Here is a 25,202-nt window from a genome sequence, read left to right as displayed (position 1 = left end):
GAAACAATCTTGGGAAAAAACAGTTTTAACCTCTTGCAGGTTTCAAAATTCTTAGTCCCACAGCTTAAAAAAGATTTAAGAGAAAACTGTTACCTTTCTTACTGGCAAAATATCTAGAAATGTACTCCATACTTTTCTGTTGATTAGGGTTCTGTGTTTCTTTAGCAGATAGTAAACAAATATCTCAAATAAGGGGCTTAATACTTAGTAAATCTTGATTTTTGTTTCATTATTCATCTAACAGTTGTGGAAGCCAGAGTCATAAGGATAAGTGTGTGTTGGCTTGGCAATGCTGTTGCATCTTGGCTCGACACTACCTAGCTTCTGAAATTCTATTTTCTTTTGAAATGTCACTTGCATTATTTTCATTTGCTAGCTTGGTTTAGCATACTGCTAAAGCAGGGCTGGTTGCAAAGTTGGAAAGACAGATGGATAGATAGATTATAAACCACCAGGCTCAGAGGTGTCCAAACACTTCATTAGATTTCTGGGGACGTTCTTTGCTTCAAGAATTGAAGACCTGATTAAATTTCCTTATTGCAGGGATTAAAGGAGGTAGGGAAGATAATAAGAGGGGGGAAAAAAAGAACAAAAAGCATACTAAGATGCTCACTGGAAGATCTGAATGAAGTTGATTACAGGAGGAGAAATGCATTTTCTGCAGAGGTTGACATAGTCAGGGACTATGATGAAATGAGGAGATTGCATAATTTGGTGATGGTTCAGTTCAGAGCTGACAAGGGGACATGGACCCAGGAAGGGAAGATCGAAAAAAACCTCAGACCTCAGCAGGTCAGCTCCATGTACCTCACTGTACACTGCAGTCAAGTATTCTTTCTGCAGCAAGACACTATTATGAGTCTTGAGGCAAAGAAAAGGAATTTGGTACCWASTTCCCTGCACCCAACTCCARTGTGCCCTCTTTGGGCTTCAGACAAATCAAGATCCCACATTCACTTGAGTAAAGCAGAGCGAAATCGTAATGAGCCGGGGCTATATTCTAGCCCTTAACTCGGTGCCAGTTTGTGCATACTTTAAACCGAGCAAAATCAAGCAGCATACATTAAATTACCTCTAAAAAAAGCATGTAGATGATTCATTCTAAGAGGTTTTGATGCCACTCAGCTCACGTATTTCCCTTCAGAGAGTTCCTGCTGTGAGGGCTCCCTGCTCTTGGCTCAGGTTCCTGGCTAGTGCATAGCTGAAATCCTCTTCCAGCTCCGGAAGGCTAATGGGCTCCTACCAGTTTGGGCCCTATAGGTTAGCTGTGCCTCACCACGTACAACTGGAATGTAGAGCTTCCCTGAGCAAGTCATTTCCCCATCTTCTTCTGCAAAGTATCTTTCTACAGGAGACAAGGATTGTAGGAAAGAGTCAGTGTTCACAGGAGGCTGTGAATTTGTCAAATGTAAATGACAATTATGAATAGAAAAGGATGTTTCCAAAAGCTGTGAAAATGTTGAGGAGGTGCCATTGCTCAGCAGGATATTCAAAATTTAACACTATTGCTCTCTCCTGAAACTAAGCCAATGTTGCACTTTACAGTGCTTTGGGGATTATGAGGACTCTGCTTCACGTATTTGTTCTTTGTTCATATGTCACGTCCCCATAGGAAGAGGGATGCTGCCTCCAGTGGAGTCTCTTAGGGGAGACTGGCTGGCAAGGGAGAAGCGAGGCACTTATGAGCCTTGCTCAAATAAAATTTGGCCTATTGAGCCTAGAAGACTTTTTTGCTTTAGGAGTAGCTAGGAAATGTCCTAGCAGATCCACTCAAAAAGCTGTATCTGATCTGGGATCCCTACGTAAGGATAAACTGAACACCATGCCCTTTTTCTCCCTGGCGGACACGCAGCACGGTCCCTTTTTGAGAAAACAACACTTGAGGATCAAATCTACCACACAGGTAAGGGCAGGAATATTTTACCAAGCTTTTCTCACTTGCTCTTCAAAGTCATCTGGGTGTATTCTCTGCAGGTTGAAATTCCCTTGGTAGAGTGCTGAATATCTCCCATGGGCTCAAACGGGCTTTTTTTCACTTGACTTTCTCCAGGGATAGCGCATATATCCCCCTGAGGAAGCATCGTGAGCTTGCCTGTCCCTTGAGAGAGGCCTGTTGTATTCCAAAGAGACTCTGGATTTCTATTGTAGAAAAAAAGAGATAGCACTTTCCTAACCCCCTTTGCTAGTGCTAGGGAAAGCTCTTCCTCACCGAAAAATTAGTACACAGCTCATCCCCTGAAGATCGTGTCTTTTCCTTTGAGCTTTGATAGGCAGCAAGCTAACAATGTTGACATTTGAAGTATCATCATTAGCACTGAGTGAAATGAATTGGGTAGATAGTGCATGTCTCAGAACCACTGTTTCATGTTCTGTAAATGTCACAGTATTAGCCAGACTCAGAAATATTTGGAAACCACAAGTTGAAACTATCGGGGTATTTTTTGGTTTTGTTTTTTATTTTTGAATGAAAACACAGATTCTGAAGACTCGTAAGAAAGCAACAAGAAAGAACTGCCTGTACCCTATGGTGCTTCATGCAGAATGTATGTAGCAATGAAATCATTTTGGAGATACGTTTCTTTGAGCGTAACTGCTGCAGGTTAAGAAAAACACATCTACAATTTCCTTTTTGTATTCTTTATCATGGCTCTGTAGAAATTCTAGGCAACTTGTCCCTATTAAGCCCTGTTTGTTCTTCGAGGGGTCAGCCCGTAAGTCCCTTTTCTTCTTTCAGTCATGGATACCCTGTTTCTTCTGCTGTCATTCCTTGGCTTCACTGCTTTGGAGTATCTTTATTCTTGCTGTGAGCAGCACAGGGCAAGCAGAAGAAAGGGGAATGGAATGGACTTTGACTGACTCTCTAGATGTAAACTCAGAATTTAGGCAACATAGGTTTTATTCTGCCTCACTACTCCCAGTACAAATTTCTCTCTGAACCTCAATTCACATCTGTGAAAAGGGTCATAGTAGTTCTTACCTAATATATATATTAATTTATTCAATCTCCTAGCACCTAGTACCTTTTTTGTCTCTCTTTTCACTGATTAAGATTTGTCCTCAGGCCTCCCGGGTCCTTGAGCGTACCAAGAGAGTGTATGGCAGAGCAGCATTGTCCACAGTAGAGGAAAATAGGAGCTAGGACCACAGAAGCCAATTGGACATACATGAGTTCATAGGACCAGAGGGGATGATTCTGAGGGTGCTGGTTGATGTCTTCACAAGGCTACTATCACCTTTGAAAGGTCATGGTGGCTGGGGGAGGATCTTAATGATGTGAAAAGGGCAAGAAGGACCCAGAGAACTACAGGCCAATCAGCTTCACCACAGTCCCTCGGATGGTTTAGGAGTAAATCCTCCTTGAAGACTTTTGCAGATACATGAAGGACAAGAAGGTGATTGGCAATTGCCAAGATGGATTTACCAAGGATAGATTGCATCTGTTAAGTCTGATTGCTTTTTATGATGAAACAACTGGCTCTGAAGACAGGTGAAGAGGGGACATCCTCATGGACAGGCAAAACCTGAAAAAGCCRTGTATCTTTGCAACAAAGGTGGCCAACAACATCCTGGCCCATATTAACAAGAACACAGCCAGCAGGTCAAGGGAAGTGACTATTCCCCTCTGCTCTGGACTTGTCAGAACACATCCGGAATATGAGGTCCAGTCTGTGGCTCTCCCATGCAAGAAAATCCCCAGTGACCTACTAGAGTATGTCCAGCAGAAGGCCATCAAGATGATTAGAGGGCGTGAGCAATGCACACCAATGCACAAGGAGAGGCTGACAGCTAGGTTTAAGGAGAGGGCTCAGCCCTAAGATGAGGACCTACTGCTGTCTGCAACTGCCTAATAGAAAGGCAGAAAGAAGACAGAGCCAGAATCTTTTTGGAGGTACTCTTAATCAGAGATAGAATCATAGAATCAGCAAGGTTGGAAGGGACCTCTGGAGATTATCTAGTCCAACCTCCCTGCTCAGCAGGGTCACCTACAGCATGGTAGACAGGGTTGYRTCCAGGCAGGCCTTGAAGATCTCCAGAGAAGGAGACTCCACAACCTCTCTGGGCAACCTGGTCCAGTGCTCCGTCACTCTCACGGGGAAGAAATTCCCCCTCACGGTCAAGTAGAACTTCCTGTGCTTCAATTTCTGCCCATTGCCTCCTGTCCTGTCACATGGGGCAACTGAAAGAGTTTGGCCCCGGCCCCTTGACACCCTCCCTTCAGGTACYTGTACACATTGRTAAGATCCCCCCTSAGTCTTCTCYTCCCCAGGCTGAAGAGGCCCAGCTCTCGCAGCCGTTCCTCRKAGGGCAGGTGCTCCAGCCCTCTGATCATCTTTGTAGCCCTACGCTGGACTCTCTCCAGTAGCTCCATGTCTCTCTCATACTGGGGAGCCCAGAACTGGACACAGCACTCGAGTTGAGGCCTCCCCAGGGCTGAGTAGAGGGGCAGGATCACCTCCCTCGACCTGCTGGCAACACTCTTCCCAATGCACCCCAGGAAATAGGCTAAGATGCAACAGACAAGTGGGAAGATGGGAAATTCTGATTAGATGTAAGGATTGTTTATTTATTTATTAGGAGGGTGGCCAAGTGCTGAAACAGGTCGCCCACAGAGGTTGTGGAATGTCCATCCTTCAGCATTTGCCAAGCTTGAACGCATCTCCAGAGGTTGCTTCCAACTTCACTTTTATGATTCTGTTCTACAGTGCTGCTTAATGACTAAGGGCAAGTGAAAGGAACAGGACAGTGAGGGAGGAACAGATCTTCCTAACTTTTAATGGATCTGTAAATGCTATGTTTGTGGAACATCCTCTAAGGTTTACTTGAAACGTTTCATTATTTATTTTGTACTATCAGGAAGGTTTTCTACAAAGAACACTAGCAAATGTTAAGAAGCGACAAGTTCCTACAAGGTAACTAAGCAATGAAGTTATTTTTTTTCTGAGAATTAGAGGAGACATCAGAATCAAATAGGGGACGCTTTGAGTATTATACCCTTCCATTAAAAGGAAAGTGTGCTCATAATAGCAATCTAGTATCAGAATACTGCATCAAATCCTTTCTTGACCACTAATCGCACACACAGCAACATCTGTGCAAGCCAGTTGGCTCTAGACAGCTCCCGTGGTTCTTGAAGGACTATTTCTTGGCAGGTTCTGTTTTTTACTCTAATTGAAAGGTTAATCAAATCAGTMATACTTGTATGTTGGCTAAATAAACACACCGTCTCCACTGATGATGAAACAGATGTGTCACCACTCATGTTTCCCACGGGGTTCATTTGTTCCATGATTGCATTTGCTTTTCTTCAAGCTTCTCTGTGCAATATCTGACAGTATTTTGGATAGCTTTCACAAAATTAAAATTTATCTTTCAGATGCTATTGCCTTGATATTGTCACTTAACTATAGTTCTTTTTGTCAAAGGCGTATGTATGTATCCTCAGCACTGCTTGGTTGTGGAAAAGGTGGGAGAAGTTAATCTTAAAAAAGGGATAAATAAACTACGAAGTCCAGCAGTTTATGTTGCTAAGGCAGAAACTGGTAATGCATTTAACCTTGGCTTCTCTGCTTCTTCTTCCCCCAGTGAAAAGTTTCATTCTGCAGTAAGTGATAGCAACAGGTCTCGTTAGCTTGTTAAGAGAAAAAAAATGGTATATCTTCTTCTCCATTAAAAAAATAGTATTTTTGCAATGCACTACTGTTGTTCTTTATGGTGGGATTCATCTCACCTATCTTCAGTTGTCTAAAAAAGCAGACACCTACTTGAAATTAGTTTGTTCAACTCAATATGTTAAGAGGTATGTTTTCTGCAGGGGCCTCTGCAGAGGTGCTCTCACACCCCATCCACAATAAAATGAGTTATTCAGTTATTATGTGTTTAACTCCCATCACATTCCCCTCCTTCCTTTTCATTTATTGTTACTTTCAGAAACTAAAACTGTTAAAAATGCTATCAACTTCTAGAGCTAAGTCTCCACACTGAAGATTTTTTTACTTAATCTTGTAATGAAGAGGAGATTGTACCATGAAAAGCTGAACAAAAAAAGTACTTAACCCTGCTGTTACATRTAAGTGGAATTTGGGGAAAAGTACCATTTCCCCCACCCTGTTCCACACCATTTTAAGTTCCGATACATTGAAAAACATCCTGAGCCAAAAGTATGAAATTTCTACAGTTTGTTACCTTACCAATAGTCATACTGATAGAAATTTTACTGTCACTGTCACCATCATGTAGCCCCTTATTACTTACAATAAATAATAGTACTAAAACAGGAATAAATCAGGTTAGCTCCAGAACCCAGTGCATGCAAAGACAGTTAATAGGCATAGTATTGACCTCAGTGAGATTTCACTCCCCTTAAAATTTACTCTCACTGTGTAGCTTGAATTTGTCATTTGCTTAAGCACCATGCTGAACTAAGGCATGAAAAGAAAGGCAACGGGAAAAGTGGCCAAATATCAGGTGGATTTATATTTTAAGCCTTGACACAAAAGAGAGATTTGAAATTAATAACTTGCCCACAGAAAGCTTTGCTTAAGCTCAAAACAGCAGCTTTTCTCAGTTTAATGTTACTATATTTATAAAAGCTTCTCTGTAAAATGATTCTGCACAAAATTGTGAAACGCTTGAAAAAGTACGGTGAGCTACAGTTTAAAATAGTTTTAATCTTACTTTTTTTGCTCTGTGCATGGTTCACAACATGCCATAACATGCTTGATGCTATATAAACAACTGAATATTTGCATTCCCCATCAGCATTTAATGGCTTACTGATTAAAGACTATGTTTTTAGGATGATTTTTCATCTATACAATCTTCAGTGGTAAAATGGTAAATTTGAATTATTTAGACCTCTGTGTATTAGGAAATACAAGTTGAATATAGATTTGGGAGATTGTTTTTTAATATTTATTTAGTAAAACTCACTATACAAATAAAAGTTTTCACAACAACATAATACGTAGGGTTATAGTTGCTCCTTCCTTCAAGCTATTCCTTTGTATCAGTAAAAAACACATTTATACACTTACAACAATTTCCCTTTAACGTACTGGGCTTTTATATATTAAAACATACCTGGTAAAATAAGCTTAAAATAATTTTACATTGCTCGGAAAAAGATTAGTTTACCCTTACCAGAGTGCCATAACTGCACAGTATTCAAAAAAATGATCCACCACTAAAATATAGAGTCAAACATTTAAAAGTACATTTATTTAAAATGTGGGCAAAATATCAATATAAAAGAAAATAGAGTATAGGAAATAAAAATAAAGTACAAAACATTTTCATCTTCAACATCCATAATTTAATAGACAGCAAGCCCTTTTATTTTACATCCAAATTACACTTTTGGCCTGAAGTACCATTGTTTATGTTAAAATGCTTAAAAACTGGCTAATCATGATACCTAAAGTGGGCTTTTTTTAAAATGGTAGTATAATACAAAACATAGTAAATTATGTTTCCTCATAATAAAATTACACATCCTAAAAAGATGCAGTTTATTTTTGCTTTCCTGCTTTAAACTGCTCATCATCCCTAGGAAAACAGCTGGAAAACAGCATCCACAGGAAGTTTTAGTTACTTTGTACAATGGCTGAACGGTTAGATTTAATGCTCCAAGAATTCCGAAGCAGTAAGGCATTTCACTATCCATCAAGTAAATTTATATGTATGTTTGTTAAGAACAACAACTTTGAAAAATATCTGCAAAACAGAGCTTTTAAAAACACTCAAAAAGACAGAACAGAACCTTTCATTTTCCTATACTGCAATTATTAAGCAGGGCTTATAATCTTCTTCAGTAGAGGTATTCTCCACTTCTATAAGTCACTAGTGACAACTATTTTTCCTGCTGCTTAAAATTCTACAACTGATACAGTCTTGACAATCCTGCCTCCCCCGTCCATCGAAGTATTTTCTTGCAGAAATTAATTCCACTTTGAATTTAACCTGGTTATCTGTGTGTTAAACTACTCTCTTTTCGGGTAAACAAACATTACGCATCCTAAAAATTATGCAAGTAATTACATTCTAATCAAGAAAACCATTTAATAAACCACACTGCCTTACGCTTTTGACAGCCTTTACACAAAAAGGATATGATTCATAGTCCAGTGTTTGAGTAAGTACTCCAGTCAAGACAAACTCTGCATTGTGGACATCTGGAAATATTGAAAACACGTATAAAGTTTACTTAACTTTAAGTTTAGTAAAGGTTACTATAAAGATATTATTCTTTATTCTGCATATGTGTCAGAAGAGGCTATTCTGTACCTTTCTGCTCTTCGCGTAGAGACTTTAATGAACATTGTCCTACCACCAGACAGTGCCCTCCCGCTAGCCATCACAAAGTATGCAAGCATCACATTGCTTGCACTGGAAATACAAGATTTCCCCATGCGCCTCTGTTAGGAAATACAGAATGTCTGGGTTTCTACATTGAAGTAAAAAAGCTAAAGTGAAACATACAGCATGTCTGGGCTTTTACACTGAGGTAAAAATAGCTAAAGTGAAAAAACCCAAATCTTTTCACCAACCTGATAAACACCAAGACAATAAACTTGTCTTATGCAGGACTGATGTCCCAAGTTCAAGCCATAGCCTTCCTGTTATAACTGAACTTACGCTATTTCCCCTTCAAGGYAAAACAACTTAAAAATTCTACTGCCATTATTTAAGAGCACTAATTGAAAGATGACCAATAATATATTCACCCTGCAAAAAAAAAATATAGTAGAATATATATATATTTGTAATAGTATAGTGCTGCACCAAAATGACATCACATGTGCACTGTGATGCAGAAAAAACTAAACAACTCTTGCAGGGTCTGAAAAAGTTTTAGCAATAACATAATGAAGTAAAAAAGCTGTGTGCAAGGAAGAGTGCAATCTGAGCAGGACTGGCAATGTTACTGCACTGTTGAGGAAACTCTTCCGAATTATTTTTGAGTATATAGGGGGCAGGAGAAACCTTATCTGAAAACTGAAGGTATGGTATTAAAAAGGACTCACTTCTTTTAAACTGAAATAAATAAAAATCAGAACAGGTAGAGACTGAGTATGGCTATATTGCAGCACAGCACAAAGACATGGGAATAGTTTTAAAAATACRTAGCTTGGATATGTTCTGTAGTAACTTCTGCAGCCTAGAACTCAAAAAATGGGTAACATATGCTGTTGATAACAGAGTGAAAAAGCTAGCACTAAGATTTGGCRTGACGTGGCTAGAAAATACCTCAAYTAGAAATATCTAGCAAGCAATTGGGTCAGCCTTCTCCATGGCTTGCAGGATAAGACCAAGTATTGCTCTATTTTTATCTGAAAAGTTCAACAAGTATCTGTACATGTAAAATAATAATAAATCAATACAACAGCTATAATGTACAAATTACATTGATAGCTTATACATACCTATGCCTCTAGCAAAATATTCTCGACATAAATGAAGGTCATTTTCACAAGAAATCAAGATTATCTCTGGCAAACTCTAAATGAAAAAAAAAATAGATGTAAGCTCACAATAATGCAGTAAGATATTTTCAGTTAATTTTAGAAAGCAACACTGCACATACTTTATTCTGTTTATGCTCCATGAGTTTTCGAAAAGAAGGCTGTTTAGATAATACTTTTCCTCCTGCACATTCCACAATAGCTTTCATGGTGGAAAGACTGGGACAAATTCCAGGAGTAATGTAAAAATATTTTCCCTGAAAAGAGAAAAGAAAGAATACAAAAGAGTGTTATTTTGTTAGCTGATTTCTGATGTGTATCACATCAAGTTTTATTATCATGCAACTCTCATCTTCTACAATCACTAGGCAGGCTGTCAGSTGGTGGTAGATCTCACAGCTTTTAGTAGCCTACCACAACAAATCCATCAGTTGATGAGTTGGGTTTAATTACTGCTGATCTGTTTTCTCTGGAGATGCCAACCCCTGATTTTGGAAAAATCTGAACAGCTTAGGTGTGCCTATTACAACACTTAAAATAACAGCTAGGAAACCTTCAAATGACCAATGGTTAAATGAAGATTTTTTTTAAAAAAAGAAAACCTAGGTTGGTGAGATGCAGAAGTAGAACAATCCTCCTTGCTTCAAATGCAAGGATGCTTAAAGGACTGCAAAAGAACTCTTCAATTTCAGTTTTTSATTAATAGCCAATGTATTACTTTCTGAGAAAAAGAATCCTACTACTTCACTGAGATTGATACAAGTGATCAAATCATAAAGCATTTTTTTTTTTTTTTTACCATCCAAGAATAAACAAAATCTTGCTATTTAGATTGCAGAACTGAGTGAAATGTAATAGCTTTAATGCAAGACTTAGGTGCTTATTCATCAGGTGCTATAAAAATCCCCTTTATGGGTGGCTTGCCCCAAGAAAGCACCTCAAATTCAATTAGGCTGAAGAACCTCTAGAAACTTGGATCTTTACATTCGTCTCTGCACAGTAGCATAATTTTAACAGGAGCTATGAAGACTGTCTCACATCATCTTAACAAGCAGTGTGGTGCAAGTGCAGTCTTCAAGGCGTATCAGAGTAGAACTCCCTGAGGCTGAAGTGCAAACTTGGTCTTTCATTTTCTGGGCAAGTGCTRGTGGCATTTTACAAATAAAGCAGCAGTCTCCTAGATTTTGTGAGGGGTCAAATACTGTAACKATGCTGAGCATGTTTTGTTCACTTCTATCGGTACTTGTCACTCAGAGGGCTTAGATGCTATATCCATCTCAAGGATGGTCAGGCAGGAGACAGGCATAATGCCAAAACTAAAACTTACAGCAAATGCTACACATGATATGCTAGTCTGTTTTATTGTCCTCAGCTACGAGGCTGTGGTCCCAAAGCTGAAAGTTAGGTTGAAAAGGTCCAAGCATTTAAATGCCTTTATAAACTGCATACCTTAAAGAGGGGAGCTACTTGTGCTCTCTTTAGAGACTCCTCTAAACTAAAGCAGAAAAGAACCTCAGCTTCAGCATCTCTGAGCACGAAGTTCTGCTCATCTGAAAAAGAAAGACTGATGATGTAACACAGGAAAGAGTTTTTTTTTAAAAAAAGTACAGCCTATCTTATGCTGAATCAGATTAGAAAATAATGGTCATTACTTACTAAAAACGTATTTATTTTAACATGATTATAAGATAATACCCCTTTCATATTATACTTCTTATAAGGATGACCTACAGTTTCTTGCAGAAAAACTTAAGTGTGCATGTATTTTACACTTATTTATCTGGCAACATCCACTGTCCTAAAAAGTCCCCTTTCCTAACTTATTGGAGAAACTTATGAATTTTYAGTTGTTGAGTCTCCACAAAGGAGCAGAAAGATTATGTTCAAATCACCGTGACAATCTGTGTCAGAACCCCAAAACTGACTTCACGTCCTTACACAGCCTTAACCACAGAGATGGAAAGATTGCCATTTTCCTTGCCTTCTTACTTAGCTGATTTCTTTTTGCATGGGAATTTCAGTCTTAACTTCACTTCTCCACAAAAAGCTTTATTAAATTAATTCCTAAATCAGGTATAGTTCAAAACACTTAGGTTTAAAGAGCAAAAATCTTTATACGGAGAAGAGGTATGTTTTCTCATAGACAATTCCAACAAACTGCATGAGATGGCATTAATACTTATYTGTAAAACGAAGAAAAACAGTATGACAGTTTTTCTAAACTGTTGCCATGTTTTCCATTTTTGTACAGAAGTGAAAGCAGCCCATTAGTTAGAAATCCACTACATTTCAGTRGACAAGTAAAGTACTTCAAGTACTAGATCAGAAGAGTTATCCTCCTAAACCCCCAATCTTCTTTGTGTTCTAATAGATCTCAAGTGGGCTGATTTCTCAATTCACTGACACTGAGTCAAGCATGTTATCTTCTCCACATTTATAAACACGTTTGCTAGTTTATTAGTTAAAAATTATCCACAGATTTAAGTCTTAGAAAAAAATATTGAAATCAAAATCATCTTGGGTTTACATAGTACTGCAATCATAAGAAAAAAAAATCAATAAATGAGATTTAATCACTCAAACAAAAAAAAATACTTTCACTTCACTTAAAGGCATTAAAGCAAATTAAAGGAAATGTATTAAAGAAAATGGAAACTGAATGCAAGAAGGCTCCACTGAAAGAAAACATAATTGTTGCTTGTGACAGCATTATTTAACCATATCAACAAACTTCTACTTTGAGTGAAATACAAGCTACTTGTCAGCATAATTATTTAAACTTTGTCAATAATTCTCCATGGGTTATGAGCTATGATAACCAGACTTGTTACAAACTTAAAATCCGCATTTCAATACTGCACTCTTTAGAAAGCTGGCAAAAGATACTATAGTCAAAAGTCAAAACAATAAATACTTAAGTATACATTCCATCTTTGCACACCAAAATCAAGCATCTAACCATCCTTAAGTTTACTACAGAAATTTATAATAATTTAGCTTACCAACAAAYTTCTGGCATTTGAAACACTCCTCTAACCATTCTGGAGTTACTATGTGCTTGACTACTGAAATTGCCGTCAGGAACTTGACAGTACGGGTCACTTTACTGGCAATCAGATGGGTGCATTTCTGGGCAGATTCTGCTACTTCACCCCCAAGGATATACAGTTTCTGAAAGATGTACAAAATACAAATTAGAATGGAATAGTCTTTTAGAAATSGAAGAAAAATGGAGAATCACAACAGCAACGTCAAATAAAATTCACCTCCTAATAGTAAAGATAGGAGATCTCTGTATCAGTCATTACTTTACTAAAGCTGATTAAAGGACAGAATTTACAACCATGCAAAATTCAGGTATTTCCAGACATAAATTTCTTCTGAAGGCTGAAAGCTACATTCAGGTCTGTAATTTCTGGTTGTTTTAGAGGGAATGACCAAAAAAAAATACAAATTTGTTTTTAAGTGGAATATTTTATTAAGTCAAAGTAAGCAAAAGCTTTAATAATTTTGCTATTTTCCTTTACAGAAAGTATAATATATGGACTAGTTACAGTGAACTTGATCTTCCTAGTCATTTCATAGAAAATAAAAACATCTCATGAAAAGCATGTATTCTTAAATACATGCTTCATGTATTTCTGACATTAGTGACTATTCCTTTTTTGTTGGTTTAAGCTACCAAACTATCTTATCACAATTGCCATCTTTTCAGTTAAGATATAAATCATCTGCACAGATTAGTAATACAACCAATCAACTCCTTATCACAGGAATTAGAAAGGCTGCACATAGAGTRCAACTTCTGATGGAAATGTAAGCAACAAAAATATTCAAAAATTTCTGAACAGACCTAGTGTCTACACACCATGTAGTTCCATTTTTTTTCCAAAAGTATCTTTAAATATGAATATTTAAGACACTCAAGTCACTTTATTGTATCAGTCCTCAGGAGTCACCAAAGCAAGAAGGCCTAATAGGTGCATTATTAGATGCCCATCAGAGGTCTCTGGCATTGCTCTGTCCTCTATTGCTCTGACAATAATAAACAAGAGAATAAGACAGGGAAAATGTTTGAAGTTCTTCTTTACTATGCTTGCTTACTTTGACTATAAAGACAAGATACAGGAATACTATTCACTGACACTGAGCCTCTCTAGTACTTATTTTCTTCAGGGTATACATAAAGCCCCTGTAAATACTAAACTTGCATACTTATGACAGGCAAAGGCTGTTATTTTCACAGTTAATATATGTTCACCTCAAAACTGTATACCTATGAGTGCAGATCTTGACAGACTTGCATTCTGGTTTTCAAAGAGCCCTTTGGGAATAGAGGAAAAAAGACTATCCCACCCTCTCAAGAAGATGGTGGTCTCCAGCCTCAGGAAGGTATCCAAACTCTGGAAGATCTTAATGGTATCATCACTGTCAAGTTTGGCTTAAACTTCACATGTCTTGAGGCTGAAGTTCATTTTTATATTTGTGAGCCATAGCTGTTACCAAAACAGATTCTCCATACAATAAACCTGATACCAACATGACAGAAAAGGAGGAGCTGTCACTGGCACAGTATGGGATATGCCAAAAAATATTTTATATTACAAAATATTAAATATGACGTTTCAAACGCAAACATTGCAAGGGAAAAAAAAACTACAGACTGCAGCTACTCAAAAAATAAGTTTATGTATAACAAAGAAGGTATTAGTTATTTTTCAACATGACTGAAGTGATGCATATTTCTAAGCAATGCAGCAGACTCAAACTACTCCTTGTTTAATTTTGATTTTCTGGAGGAGGCATCAGTAGCAGGATCTTTCATGCACTACTGAGGTCATCAGTTGAAAAAAATTACAAACATCAGCCAATATGTGACAAATAACATAAATGAAAAGTTCTTTTAGTCCAAGTATTTTGTAATTATTGAGGTTCAAAGAGGGACTAGATTTTGATACTGCTAAAAAAAAAACATTTTAAGTTATTCAAAGTTAAGTTTTAGAAGAGCTTTATTAGAGAAGTAAACAAAACCTCCGAAGGAAAACATTATTTCACATCTGCCATAAGCTCTGTCACCAACTTTCTTTGAAGTATTTGGAATTACAGACACAACAACTATGCTAGAAGAATCTCAAGTCTGATCTTGAGTATGACTATCACTTCTTTCCTCACTTAAATTTGGTCATGAAGTTTGCTGATTTAAGAACTATTGTGGAAGGGGCCTCCTTGCCTTTTAAAAATACATACATACAGAAAGAAAAGGTATTGCAGAAGCACAACGCCATTAACTAAGGCAAAATTAGGAACAGTTATCAAATAAAACTAAGTTCACATAAATCTACACTCTAATCTCAACCTGTTTTTTTAATTCATTAGATATTGCTAATAAAGTCTTACAAAACAGAAATTCAAATGTCAGAAAAAAAGTTATCAGATACTCTAATATAGCTCCTAAGAGATAAGTGTGAAAGTCACCTTGATATATTGCTGAACTTGCATAGGTTCAAATCCTGTGAAGAGCACCATTGGGGTCAGCTCTGGGGTGAGTTTTTTAGTAGGTGGTGGTAGGTCCTCAATCCTAGAAAATACGTGAAATATAGCTTTGGCCCAACTTCACATTCCACTGTATTACTATTATTTTAAAACCAGACCACTCTTGCAACTTTTACTGATGGAAATACTTAAATGAATAAAAATTAGGTAGGCTCAGTCTTCTGAAGAAAAAAYTGCTATGCTGAGAACAAGACACGCTTAAACTAGTGAAAAATCATGAATTAAGACTAATCCAGCAACTGTCAATCTCCAGAATAGCTTCTCAAGATGAAGTATTTCTCTAAACATTCACCTGATTCTCTGGCTACTTTACTTAAATTTTGAAGTAGCATGCTTTACCCTTACAAATAATTGTTAGCTTTTTGGTGAATGCCAGGTATGTTCTGGTGAGATAGGGYGGGAGAAAAAAGTACCTGAGTTTTTAAACCAGTCTTGCAATATAACTGCGCTATTAACTGCAAGCCTAAGTATCTGGCACACAGACTGCGATATGAAAATTGAACGTTTAAGAGATCACTCCATTATCTAAGAAGTTTTGAAAACATCAAAACAACTTCTTAGAAGATACTTTAAAGATCCATTAAAAGTTCCTGAGTCTTTTCTAATCAAAAATGGCTCAAAGTTATCAATTATGAAGACAGTTTATTATCTGCCAGTTATTTTAGTACATTCTCTTTTTCCTTACGTTTCTATTTGTCTTTACATATATTTTTTCTTCTTGTTCTTTTCATTTCTCATTTGAATTATCATATAAAATGTACCAATCCCCTTCAAATGATTCTCTATGCAGCAAAGCCTACAAAAAAGCCCAAACAAACAAACAAAAAAATATRACAATACCAGAAGGCTGATACCTGATATCAGGGAAAATCCACTGATTGTCATGTAGGTTAGTATTGCTTCACTTACTCTCTTGTACTCTCTTGCTTGCTGTGGGCTGTTTATGAACTTGTAACTTAAGCACAAAACAACTTTTTGTATTAAAACTAAACATTTAGCACAACAAATTCTGTCCCATGACTAGACTCCTATATGTTACAGTGCCTAAATCTCCTATTTTTCTTTCTTCTCATGGGAAGTTTCCCACTTCTAAGGTTTTACAAAACCTTCCTCCATTTTTCCAATTCTTCTTCCTATTTTCCCTTTTCTGTTTTTTCCCTGTTCCCTTACAATGTCTATCTCTAGTTATGTTCTACTCCTTCAGACATCAAATCGAGTAGCTGGCAACATACAAAATATGTTGCAGTTATTCCAGTTGGCAGGGCACAGTATGGCACTATACGGATGGCCAGCTTACAGTTCTGTGGAAAAGTAAATTAATGAGTATTGCCACTTATTGTTAGTTAATCTTACCTTGCTCTTTTAGAAGATGGCTGAAGACTGGACTCATTTTGCTTTGGTTTTAAAGGCAACCTCACACCCTGAAATTAGACCATTTACAAATTTAAATTTGAATTTAGCACGGCATCTAATTTATGTTGTGAAACAGAAAAGCAATTCTCCACTATTTTGAGACTACATTAAAAAACAAAAAAATCCCCCTAAAATATTACTTTAATTGAAAGGAAATGCTACCAAATGTATACTGTGTACCTGCAGCTTACACACCTGACTCGACAGCAAATCTGAAAATTAATCAAAACTGCTCCATAAAGTTATGCAACTAAATGGACCACCTAAAATATCAGTATTTTTTTTTCCTTTAAATGTAGCTGATAATCATTATAGGAAAATCCAAAGAATAAGTAAATTGAGACTGAAATGAGACTAAAAAAAMCACCTTTCCATTTGTTAAATACATGAAGACTACAATAATCACTCAGGTGCCTTAATACCAATAGAAATTATTGACACCTGYATTTTAAGCGCTCAGCTTCCCTAAGTACATATACAGAAGTTCCAGTGGATGTTCAGATATTCACTGGACAGATGATCCCACTTCCYCCATACTAGATCAGCTGCTATGATGTTTGCTCAGGAAGCAGAGACAAAGCTTTTAGGTTCTCTTTGGCCTGAGTAACTCGAAATCACAGCTCTTGCTTGCAGGAATGTGACACCCATTCCTTTTTAACCTTCAAACTACACCTGAAATTTAATGAGGAATGCTAACGGCGTATGACCAGAAAGACAGGAAACCTTATTCTAGCTCACTGGGAGGACAGTCCCTTGGTAGGAACAGGGGATTTTGCTCCCTGTTTTCCGGAGTGTGGATTTTCTGCTAGAARATCACCAGTAAGAATAGATTGAGGCGGGAAGAAGGGAAGAGAACCTCTGGTCGCTTTCTTATAAACATTCYAGCTGTAAAATGTAATTCCACTGTAAAAACACAAAAGGTTGACTGCACTAGCACCATTTGACAGCCAGCTATCCCCAAAGGGGGACCCTGTACTTGAAATCCCAAGATGAATATAACTGTCTACCGTACTTAGTTCAACACTTCCACACACCTAGCATTTTCTATTACCAAATCATATTCTTAGTATGTGGGTGTCCTGAAGGGGGTTGGACTTACCTCCAGATGTCCCTTCCAACCTAAATCATGAGCTTCTGTGAATCACTTCACAGATCAAGAAGAAGCATAAAGCAAAGGTAGAAAGGAAAGTACCTAAATCAGGCTTTCTGACCCACATAATTCTCTCCATCTGCTGTGTAAGACAGGGCTGAGATAACAAATGATTCAGAACAGAAAAAGTAAGGCAAAACATTTTTGTGCAATAAGCTGATAATCACCTGTTGCAGAAATGAATTCATTAGTTCAAATTGGGTTTTACCTACATCAGTACAGACACTGTGAAAACAGTTGTCAAGTATAACTCTGAAATGGGAGGAGAAATCACAACATGAAAGCTTTCAGTATGATAAACTGAAATAGCCTTCTAAGCATTCACAACAAGGAGGGAGGTCAGAAAATAAGTTGCTGTTTCCACCTTAGCTCTTCCAGCTATCTTACAAGTAACTGTATTTTACATATTTCACAGAATACACTCTATGCATGACAAAAAATACATGTTTTCTATCTTGTTCATGGTGCATTCTTAGTTTCCTTACTCTTGTTTGCACTGCTATTAGTTCTAGAACTGCCAGCTACACTCTTTAAAGCATGATATATTACAAAAATATAAAAATTTAGTACATATGCCTATACTTTTAATTCTCAGAACAATATCTTGACGAGATGATACAAAGCAGTTCCACCCTTAATTTACACTGTTTGTCCGATTTAAAGCTAAATCGGAATTCTAACAAAGTTGTTACTGATTTTGGGTGTTCTTACTTAAAAAAAACCTTTAAATGGCCTCATCTTCAGAAAGTGCTGGAGTACTGACCTAAGAAGGTCTGATGCTAAATCAAAAAGTGAAGCAGCAGCCTAAGATCTCTTTAAAGAAAACAGATTTTGTATAACACATTGCAGTTTCTTAGTTCTGCAAAAGATTATTTCTATGCTCAGATTCAGATCTCAGATTTACAGAAATAAAGCAGAAGGAACACTACCAGGAAGTACAAAACCATGATGGTCTGTGTGGGAACCTTTGGCATCTTTCTCACACCATGTGCACGTGCCACAGGTAAAAACACAATGGAAAAACCTTGTAAGAACACCCGTATACAGAGTAACTCAACATACCATTAGAAGCTCTGGTGATACCTTTAATGGAACTCTCCAAGCATCTAGAAAGTGAAAAAGAAAACAGAAATCAAACTCTTACAGATTTATTTACAGCAGAAGATACATGCTTCTGTCCTGCAAGCAGCTACATATAAAAATGCTACAGAGCAAAGGATATTGGGAACAGAATTCTTACCCAGTAAGTTTAGAACTAGATGCTGACTAGGAGAAAGTGGATCTTGAAGACTGAATACTGTATACCGACTGTGCTGTATCTGCCGTAATGCTTCAAAATTTCCTAGCAGTATGTCACAGAGCCACTGTGCATTTACACATGGTATTCTCCACTCTTTGGCTTTTTCATACTTTAAGCCACTGGCTCTTAAGAAGAAGAAGAAAAAAATATGTTTTTATCAAATAAGTACCAGCAATTTCCAGCAGTAAATCCTAAAATATCAGCAAACCTGTATTGGCCTATTATTCATTCTAACTGCAACATACTAGAACAAGCGTAGTCAAATCAGGGGAGAATTTCTGCCTCAGATAGAACCAAATTAGACCTAGGTTTAACTGAATTCTATCTTCCCCAATATTTTAGAACAGTTAGTCTGAAAAATGATATTTCACTTATAGATGGCAAAACAGTCAAGATGACTTAGACACAAATGTTTTTTTCTTTTTTGGCTTGTCTTCAGGAGGCTGCAGTTTTTAAAAAATAAAAGTGTGCAGTAATTTAAGAAACAGCACCACAAGTTGACCGCTATAAATTTAAAACAAACATCCTTATAATAACCAGATGCAACTAACCCCTCACACATCAAGAAAAGCATTCATGGCAGTAGGCAACTGCCATGCAAGTATTGTAGAGATAAGCCACTTACTCTTTACAGATGAGAACGGTATTGCTGCGACACAGATAGCCTGTGTATTTGGCACCTGCTAGGTAGGCCATTAGTTTGAGGTCATCTCTGTCGCTGTCAACAAATCCAGTCACGGAGATTATCTACAAATAGAAGACAGTTGCAAATAATTAAAAAAAGAAAAACATTTTATCAGAAGTGCTTTTTCTAACTTTTTGTACATGATAATGGAAYATACAGTATCATAACTTTGGCATATAGGCACCTAAAACAAGGCTTGTAACATAATTAAAGTGCAGTTAAACAAATGATTTGTTTATATATAAAACCTCAAGTTTTATATCACTAGTTCTGACTCGGGAAGAAACATTTTCATCCTTCTGGTCAGCTTTTTCTTATTTACAAAGACTACAGTTTACTACGAAAGAGCTCATAGCGAGTTTTCATTTCACACACACCTCTCCTCTCTAATGGTGCTGTTTATGTGCTGGGAATTTCCCCTTCCTTTAACAGTCTCCTTTGCTAGATGCTGCCTCCTTCAACCCTCAACCCTCAATCCTTCTCCTCCCCTCAAAATATTCCATTAGGAAAAAGGAAGCATATACTATTAGATGTGCCGTTAGCCAAAGAACAGAAGGCCTGAACTCCTGTCAYCTTACTATGGATAATTTATGGATAATCTTTGTACCTCAGTTTCTCTTTTTAAGAGAATAACAACTTAAACAGAGATGTTAATCTTCAGCTCTTAGAACTCAGTAAGACATACAAAGCACTCTGGATCACTTGGTGGTATGCACCATATCACTATAGGACCTTAAGAGCAAGAGAACCTTTTCTTCAGACGAGGAAAAAAAATCATATATGCTACTTTGAATAAACATCTTCTAGCTATACTTTAATAATATTTATGAAGTGAAACAAGCATTTTTTGGAAGCAAGTCTTTTCTTCTTACGTGTTGAGAGCATGGCTTTCCTCCTGGTGGAAATGCCACYGGAAAATGAAGGGCTCGATGAGGTGGTACCATTTTCTTCTTCTTCAAGATTGAGTTCAGCCAATGTGCTGTAATACATCTCTTCCTTTCTCGTAAAGCCTATCAATACATGCATAAACAGCTTTTAAAAACTGAAATACATCTCTAGTTTAGACTTCTTCTGCAATACWAAGGTTCTCTTTTTAATGGTTTGTTTTTTTCTCTACTTATTCAGAAGCCTCTTTCTCATAGCACCTTCTGCGGGTTTCTGTGGAATAAGTCTACTATGTGCATTATGGAATTTTGTTATACTATAAACTGCAAAATGAAAAAGAGTGTGCATCATGAAAAGCTCTGATTTTATATTCTATAAGCTGTATTACATTCTATAATCCAAGTAAGTACATTTTGCAAACCCTTACTTTTGCAACAACAAAATGAAAGTATGCATGCATGTATAYATGTTACTACTTTGCTTACCTGAGCATACATATTACTGACTTGGCTTTCACAAAGAAGATGAGTACATCTGCTCGTAAGCGTAGGGTCTACTGTCCCACCATGTGCTTGAATGATCTGGTAAGAAAATAAACCTAAGATTTCTAACATTTATAACAACTTTTAAATTACCCTAAGAAACTAACAGTCTGAAAGGAAAGTCTACTGTTTAAGAGACTACCACTGTTATCACCGCTTCACTGGAAAGATACTCCCAAAAAAGGTTTGTTAGATGGTTTAACATCTTTTTTTTCTTTTTGGAGGGGGGGAGGGAAGAAAATAAAATTTAATTTGCACTTTTTTACTGAGTTATGAAAGGCTAACTTTTTAAGACGAAAAAACAAATACGCATTAAAAAARAACAACCCTTCTCACTTTTTTAAATTGTAGTAATCACTCAGGAACCACTAAATTCTACCTCAGCAATAAACACAAGTGCTGTTAAAAATGTCAACAGCTTACTTGATTATGCAAAATTGTAGGGCAAATTCACTACAAAATCCACCAGAAGTTTCTGAAGAACATCAAAGTCCTCTCATTTAGGAAAGGATACAATCAGATTTTTCTGAAAAACAGAAGTTGGCAAAAAAYAGAAACACTCTATTCCATCTTACTTCATTCAGGTGGATACCTCACAGCCTACCTAAATACTAAAATTTTGCAAAAAGTGATCTTTTCCTTTTTATACAATGAAGCTAAAGCACAGTAATGCTGGGTTACATTTGCTGCATTATACTTGCACAATTAAAGGCATAAATAATTGGATATAGTTCAGCCTATAACTTGTTTAGCTAATGTTCCAACTAGAGACTTAATCCAACTAGGCTTCTTATCTGAAATATTTTAATACTTTTTTCCGGTCAATTGCAGTTCAATAATGTTACTTAGGTTRTAACACACACACAGGACACAAAGAAACATGCATATCAGTGAAATACTTCAAATCATTTGTTTTGGAAAAAAAAGTAGAATCTTACCCGTTTCCAGGTTGCTAACAGCTGCTTATCAGACATCTGCTCTGGGTAATCCGCAATTGCAAAAACACAGCCCAGTAGGAAATATTCTTCAGGAACTGGAATAGTTTGACACACAGAAGAATAGCAAATTAAATGCTTAAGTCTTGCAAGATATATTAGAAAATATTTCCTACTCTGATCTTTCCTATTATCAGGTTATGAACTACATTCAATTTTAAACAACATTTTTCTTGGAGAAAGTAGCATCAAAAATTTCAAAGCTGGCCCACAATGTCCGAAGGCACAAAGTTTAGTGTTTTTTTGTTTGTTTGTTTGTTTGTTTTGCTGAAGGAGAGAAGGGAAAAAAGAGGTAGAACAAAGGGGCAGCACCAGAAGATGACAACATACTGAGAACAAAAATCATCTATGAATAGGACAAACTAACCAAAAAAAAAAAAAAAAAAAAAAAAAAAAATCTGTCGGCCAGGTTAACATATGTACAACTCAAAGCAAGGTATGACAGTTTTCAATCTGATATGGAATCTCCATTGGTTTTCTAGTATTTCTAAATTTAAGCTGTCTGCCAGCCATTATCGTCTTTGAAAGCTTCCCCTTTCTCCTGCTCCAAAGAAAATAAGGGATTTTWAAAAAATATATGGTATACATAGACTAATATAGTTGCCATAGCGCAATGCATATGCTAGTGGCATAAAGTATAAATTTGACACAAAAGTTCTCAATGCTCTCTTACTTTCCAGACTTCTGCATCGTCCTTATTGTAAGTTAAATCTGTTTGCATAAAACCTAGTAAAACAGGTCCTGAATCATGATTTAAKTTTTTAAGTCTTACAATCCCATACTGTAAATACATCAATTTTTTTTTATATTTTAACCCAAATTATGTCATGTCATTAGCTTTTTTTTTCAGGATCAGAAGGCAATAATTACTAACTCTCTACTGCTGGATCATGCCCATAGAGCTGCTGCTGTTGCAGCTGTGGCTGTTGCTGCTGGTGGTGTTGTGGTTGCTGGGCTGGAACTTGATGCTGTAGTGCTTGAGACGTTTGAGTTAAGTGTTGTGTTGCCTGATTCTGCATTTGCTGTTGCTGATGCTGTTGGTGTAATCGTTGTAAATGCTGCTGCTGCAGTTGCTGCTGCTGCAGTTGCTGCTGTTGATGTTGCAGCTGCTGCTGCTGAAGGTTCTGTTGTTGGAGTTGCTGTAACTGCTGCTGCTGTAGTTGCTGCTGCTGCAGCTGATGAAGTTGCTGTTGCAAAGCATGCTGCTGTTGAAACTGGAGCTGCTGCTGAGGCCGGTGTAGCTGCTGTTGAGCATGTAATTGCTGCTGTGGAAACTGAAGCTGTTGTTGTGCAAACTGGTGTTGCTGATGAACTTGCTGTTGCTGTTGGGAAAACTGATGACTCTGTTGCTGTTGGAAAGACTGCTGGGAAATCTGGGGCTGTTGCTGCTGCTGCTGTTGTAGCTGCATAAGTTGCTGAGGTTGAAGGTGTAAAAGAGGATGGTGCTGTTGCGGCTGCGCTTGATGTGACTGCTGCAATAAATGTGTCTCTGGTGTTAGTTTCACTTGACTAAACAGCACTGCATTTGGATGTCCCTGTTGACTATGATTTACTTGTTGTTCTAAACTTTTTGTAGGTGCTGAAAGTGAYTGTAAGATCTAGAAAACAAAGATTAGTTTTGTAATCTTTTTGTTGTCATGCAATTTTAAAAATATTTAAAGAATTACTGGGAAAATATATCACTTAAAAGAAAAGGATTTTGTACTTAAATACATGTTGAACTAAACAAAAATCCTTAACTGTTAATAGTTTTCTCACAYGAGAGAACAGGACTTTCACATAGGAAAGCATGGAGTTACACATGGCTTTCAATATATGGCAATGCATATTTTAGTACAATATAAAATTAAAACCCACCTCTGTATTCTTGGTAATATCTTCAACAGTATCATGACTATTAACACTATATGAATAATTATATTGCTCAACTCAATCAACTGTAATATCCATTTTACAATTCTAYTGGCCCATTCAGTTTAAATAGTTTAAATTGTTAAAAAAAAATAAAAATAAAAAGCATTGCTAACTAAGAGCATTTTAATTAAAATGCATTGCTAATAACACCTCCATTTCTTAGTGCAGGTTTGAAGCATGCAAATCTAATATAATTTTCTTTCCCTTGACTCAGTGTACGGATGTTTAGTTCCATTTTTGAAATTGCATCCCAAACGGCATGGATCCAARAAGAGAAATATTGGTCTGCTCAGCRCTAATACTTTTTGAAAAAAATCTAATAATAATAATAATACATTTTTAAGTTTTGGCAGAGTGTTGGAATAATTAATTCCATTTTTAAATGTATGGTTCACAGTTAAGGGAAAGATCATTTCACACTAAGCAGACATAGGTTATCAATTTTTTTTAAAGTATCAAAAAAGGGGAAAATAGGTAAATTTGTAGTAATAGGAGAATGAGTTCTATATGTTATTACAAGTGCTTTAATATAAACTATGTATTAAAAATCTTAAGGAGCAGTAGGAAACCACTTTTGTGAAATTCACAGACTTGCCATTCATAAAGTGTTTCAAACATAAAATCATCTCAGGTGAATCATGCAAAGACTTTCCCCCCCCCACACACTATTTCATCACGTATAGTTTAAACTTCAGTGATGAGTGTGTGAGCAGGGGTGTAGAGGAATTGAAGCACATCACCAGAACAGAAAGCCAATTGATTTCATCCTCTTAATATCACATGTCCATCAACTCTTCATTAGAGGCAGCTCAAGTGTTTCTACAAYGCACTTCAAAACAGCTCAAGGTCCATGTGTGATTTTGATAGATGTTGCTTGGTACTGCATACATTTACAACCATGATTGTTCCCCATTACTAACTGCTAGACAGCATCACACTATAAACACTAACAACTAAAAATGACATACAAAGAAAAAATGTTTCAGTGGCTCATTATGAGACGACATCTTTATGTTAGCCTCCACAAAAAGTCCCAAAAGTTGAAATCACAGGAACTTCAGGACACGTATCTCAAAATAAAGAGATAAAACTTTCAAAAGTATCCTAGGGTTATATTCACAAAGGAAYTTTTTATCTGTAAAATTCTTAATTAGTATGGATCCTGACCTCCAGTGGAATTCTCTGGTTCAAATTAAGCATTAACATTCCAAGACTGTGCCCCAAGACACGGAATCCACCCAAAACTCGTACCCGAGCAGAATACTGCCTAACTTAGCCAGAAGGAAATTGTAAGGGGAAAGGTA

General features: G+C 36.9%; 1 protein-coding gene across 1 annotated transcript in view; it reads right to left on the bottom strand.

The window, feature by feature from the left end:
* Positions 1 to 7,191: 7,191 nt before the first annotated feature.
* The window catches only part of PAXIP1 (PAX interacting protein 1), a 43,216-nt gene continuing 25,205 nt past the window's right edge, over positions 7,192 to 25,202 (bottom strand). Inside the window, exons 7-21 of the mRNA XM_085316429.1 lie at positions 22,859 to 23,582; positions 21,928 to 22,022; positions 20,933 to 21,028; positions 20,435 to 20,572; positions 19,503 to 19,624; positions 18,818 to 19,002; positions 18,640 to 18,683; positions 16,368 to 16,435; positions 14,937 to 15,039; positions 12,464 to 12,632; positions 10,911 to 11,011; positions 9,584 to 9,718; positions 9,423 to 9,498; positions 8,112 to 8,171; positions 7,192 to 7,679 (exon numbers count right to left, since the gene is read on the bottom strand). Of these exons, the coding sequence (XP_085172555.1) occupies positions 7,663 to 7,679; positions 8,112 to 8,171; positions 9,423 to 9,498; positions 9,584 to 9,718; positions 10,911 to 11,011; positions 12,464 to 12,632; positions 14,937 to 15,039; positions 16,368 to 16,435; positions 18,640 to 18,683; positions 18,818 to 19,002; positions 19,503 to 19,624; positions 20,435 to 20,572; positions 20,933 to 21,028; positions 21,928 to 22,022; positions 22,859 to 23,582 (2,133 nt within the window). The 3' untranslated portion in view covers positions 7,192 to 7,662. The remainder of the gene's footprint in view (positions 7,680 to 8,111; positions 8,172 to 9,422; positions 9,499 to 9,583; positions 9,719 to 10,910; positions 11,012 to 12,463; positions 12,633 to 14,936; positions 15,040 to 16,367; positions 16,436 to 18,639; positions 18,684 to 18,817; positions 19,003 to 19,502; positions 19,625 to 20,434; positions 20,573 to 20,932; positions 21,029 to 21,927; positions 22,023 to 22,858; positions 23,583 to 25,202) is intronic.

Source organism: Rhea americana, unplaced genomic scaffold, assembly GCF_003343005.1.
Source record: "Rhea americana isolate MKP2758 unplaced genomic scaffold, rheAme1 scaffold_47, whole genome shotgun sequence".
NCBI lineage: Eukaryota > Metazoa > Chordata > Aves > Rheiformes > Rheidae > Rhea > Rhea americana.
Note: the sequence above shows the minus strand (reverse complement) of the source record. Positions and strands in the feature narration are given on the sequence as shown.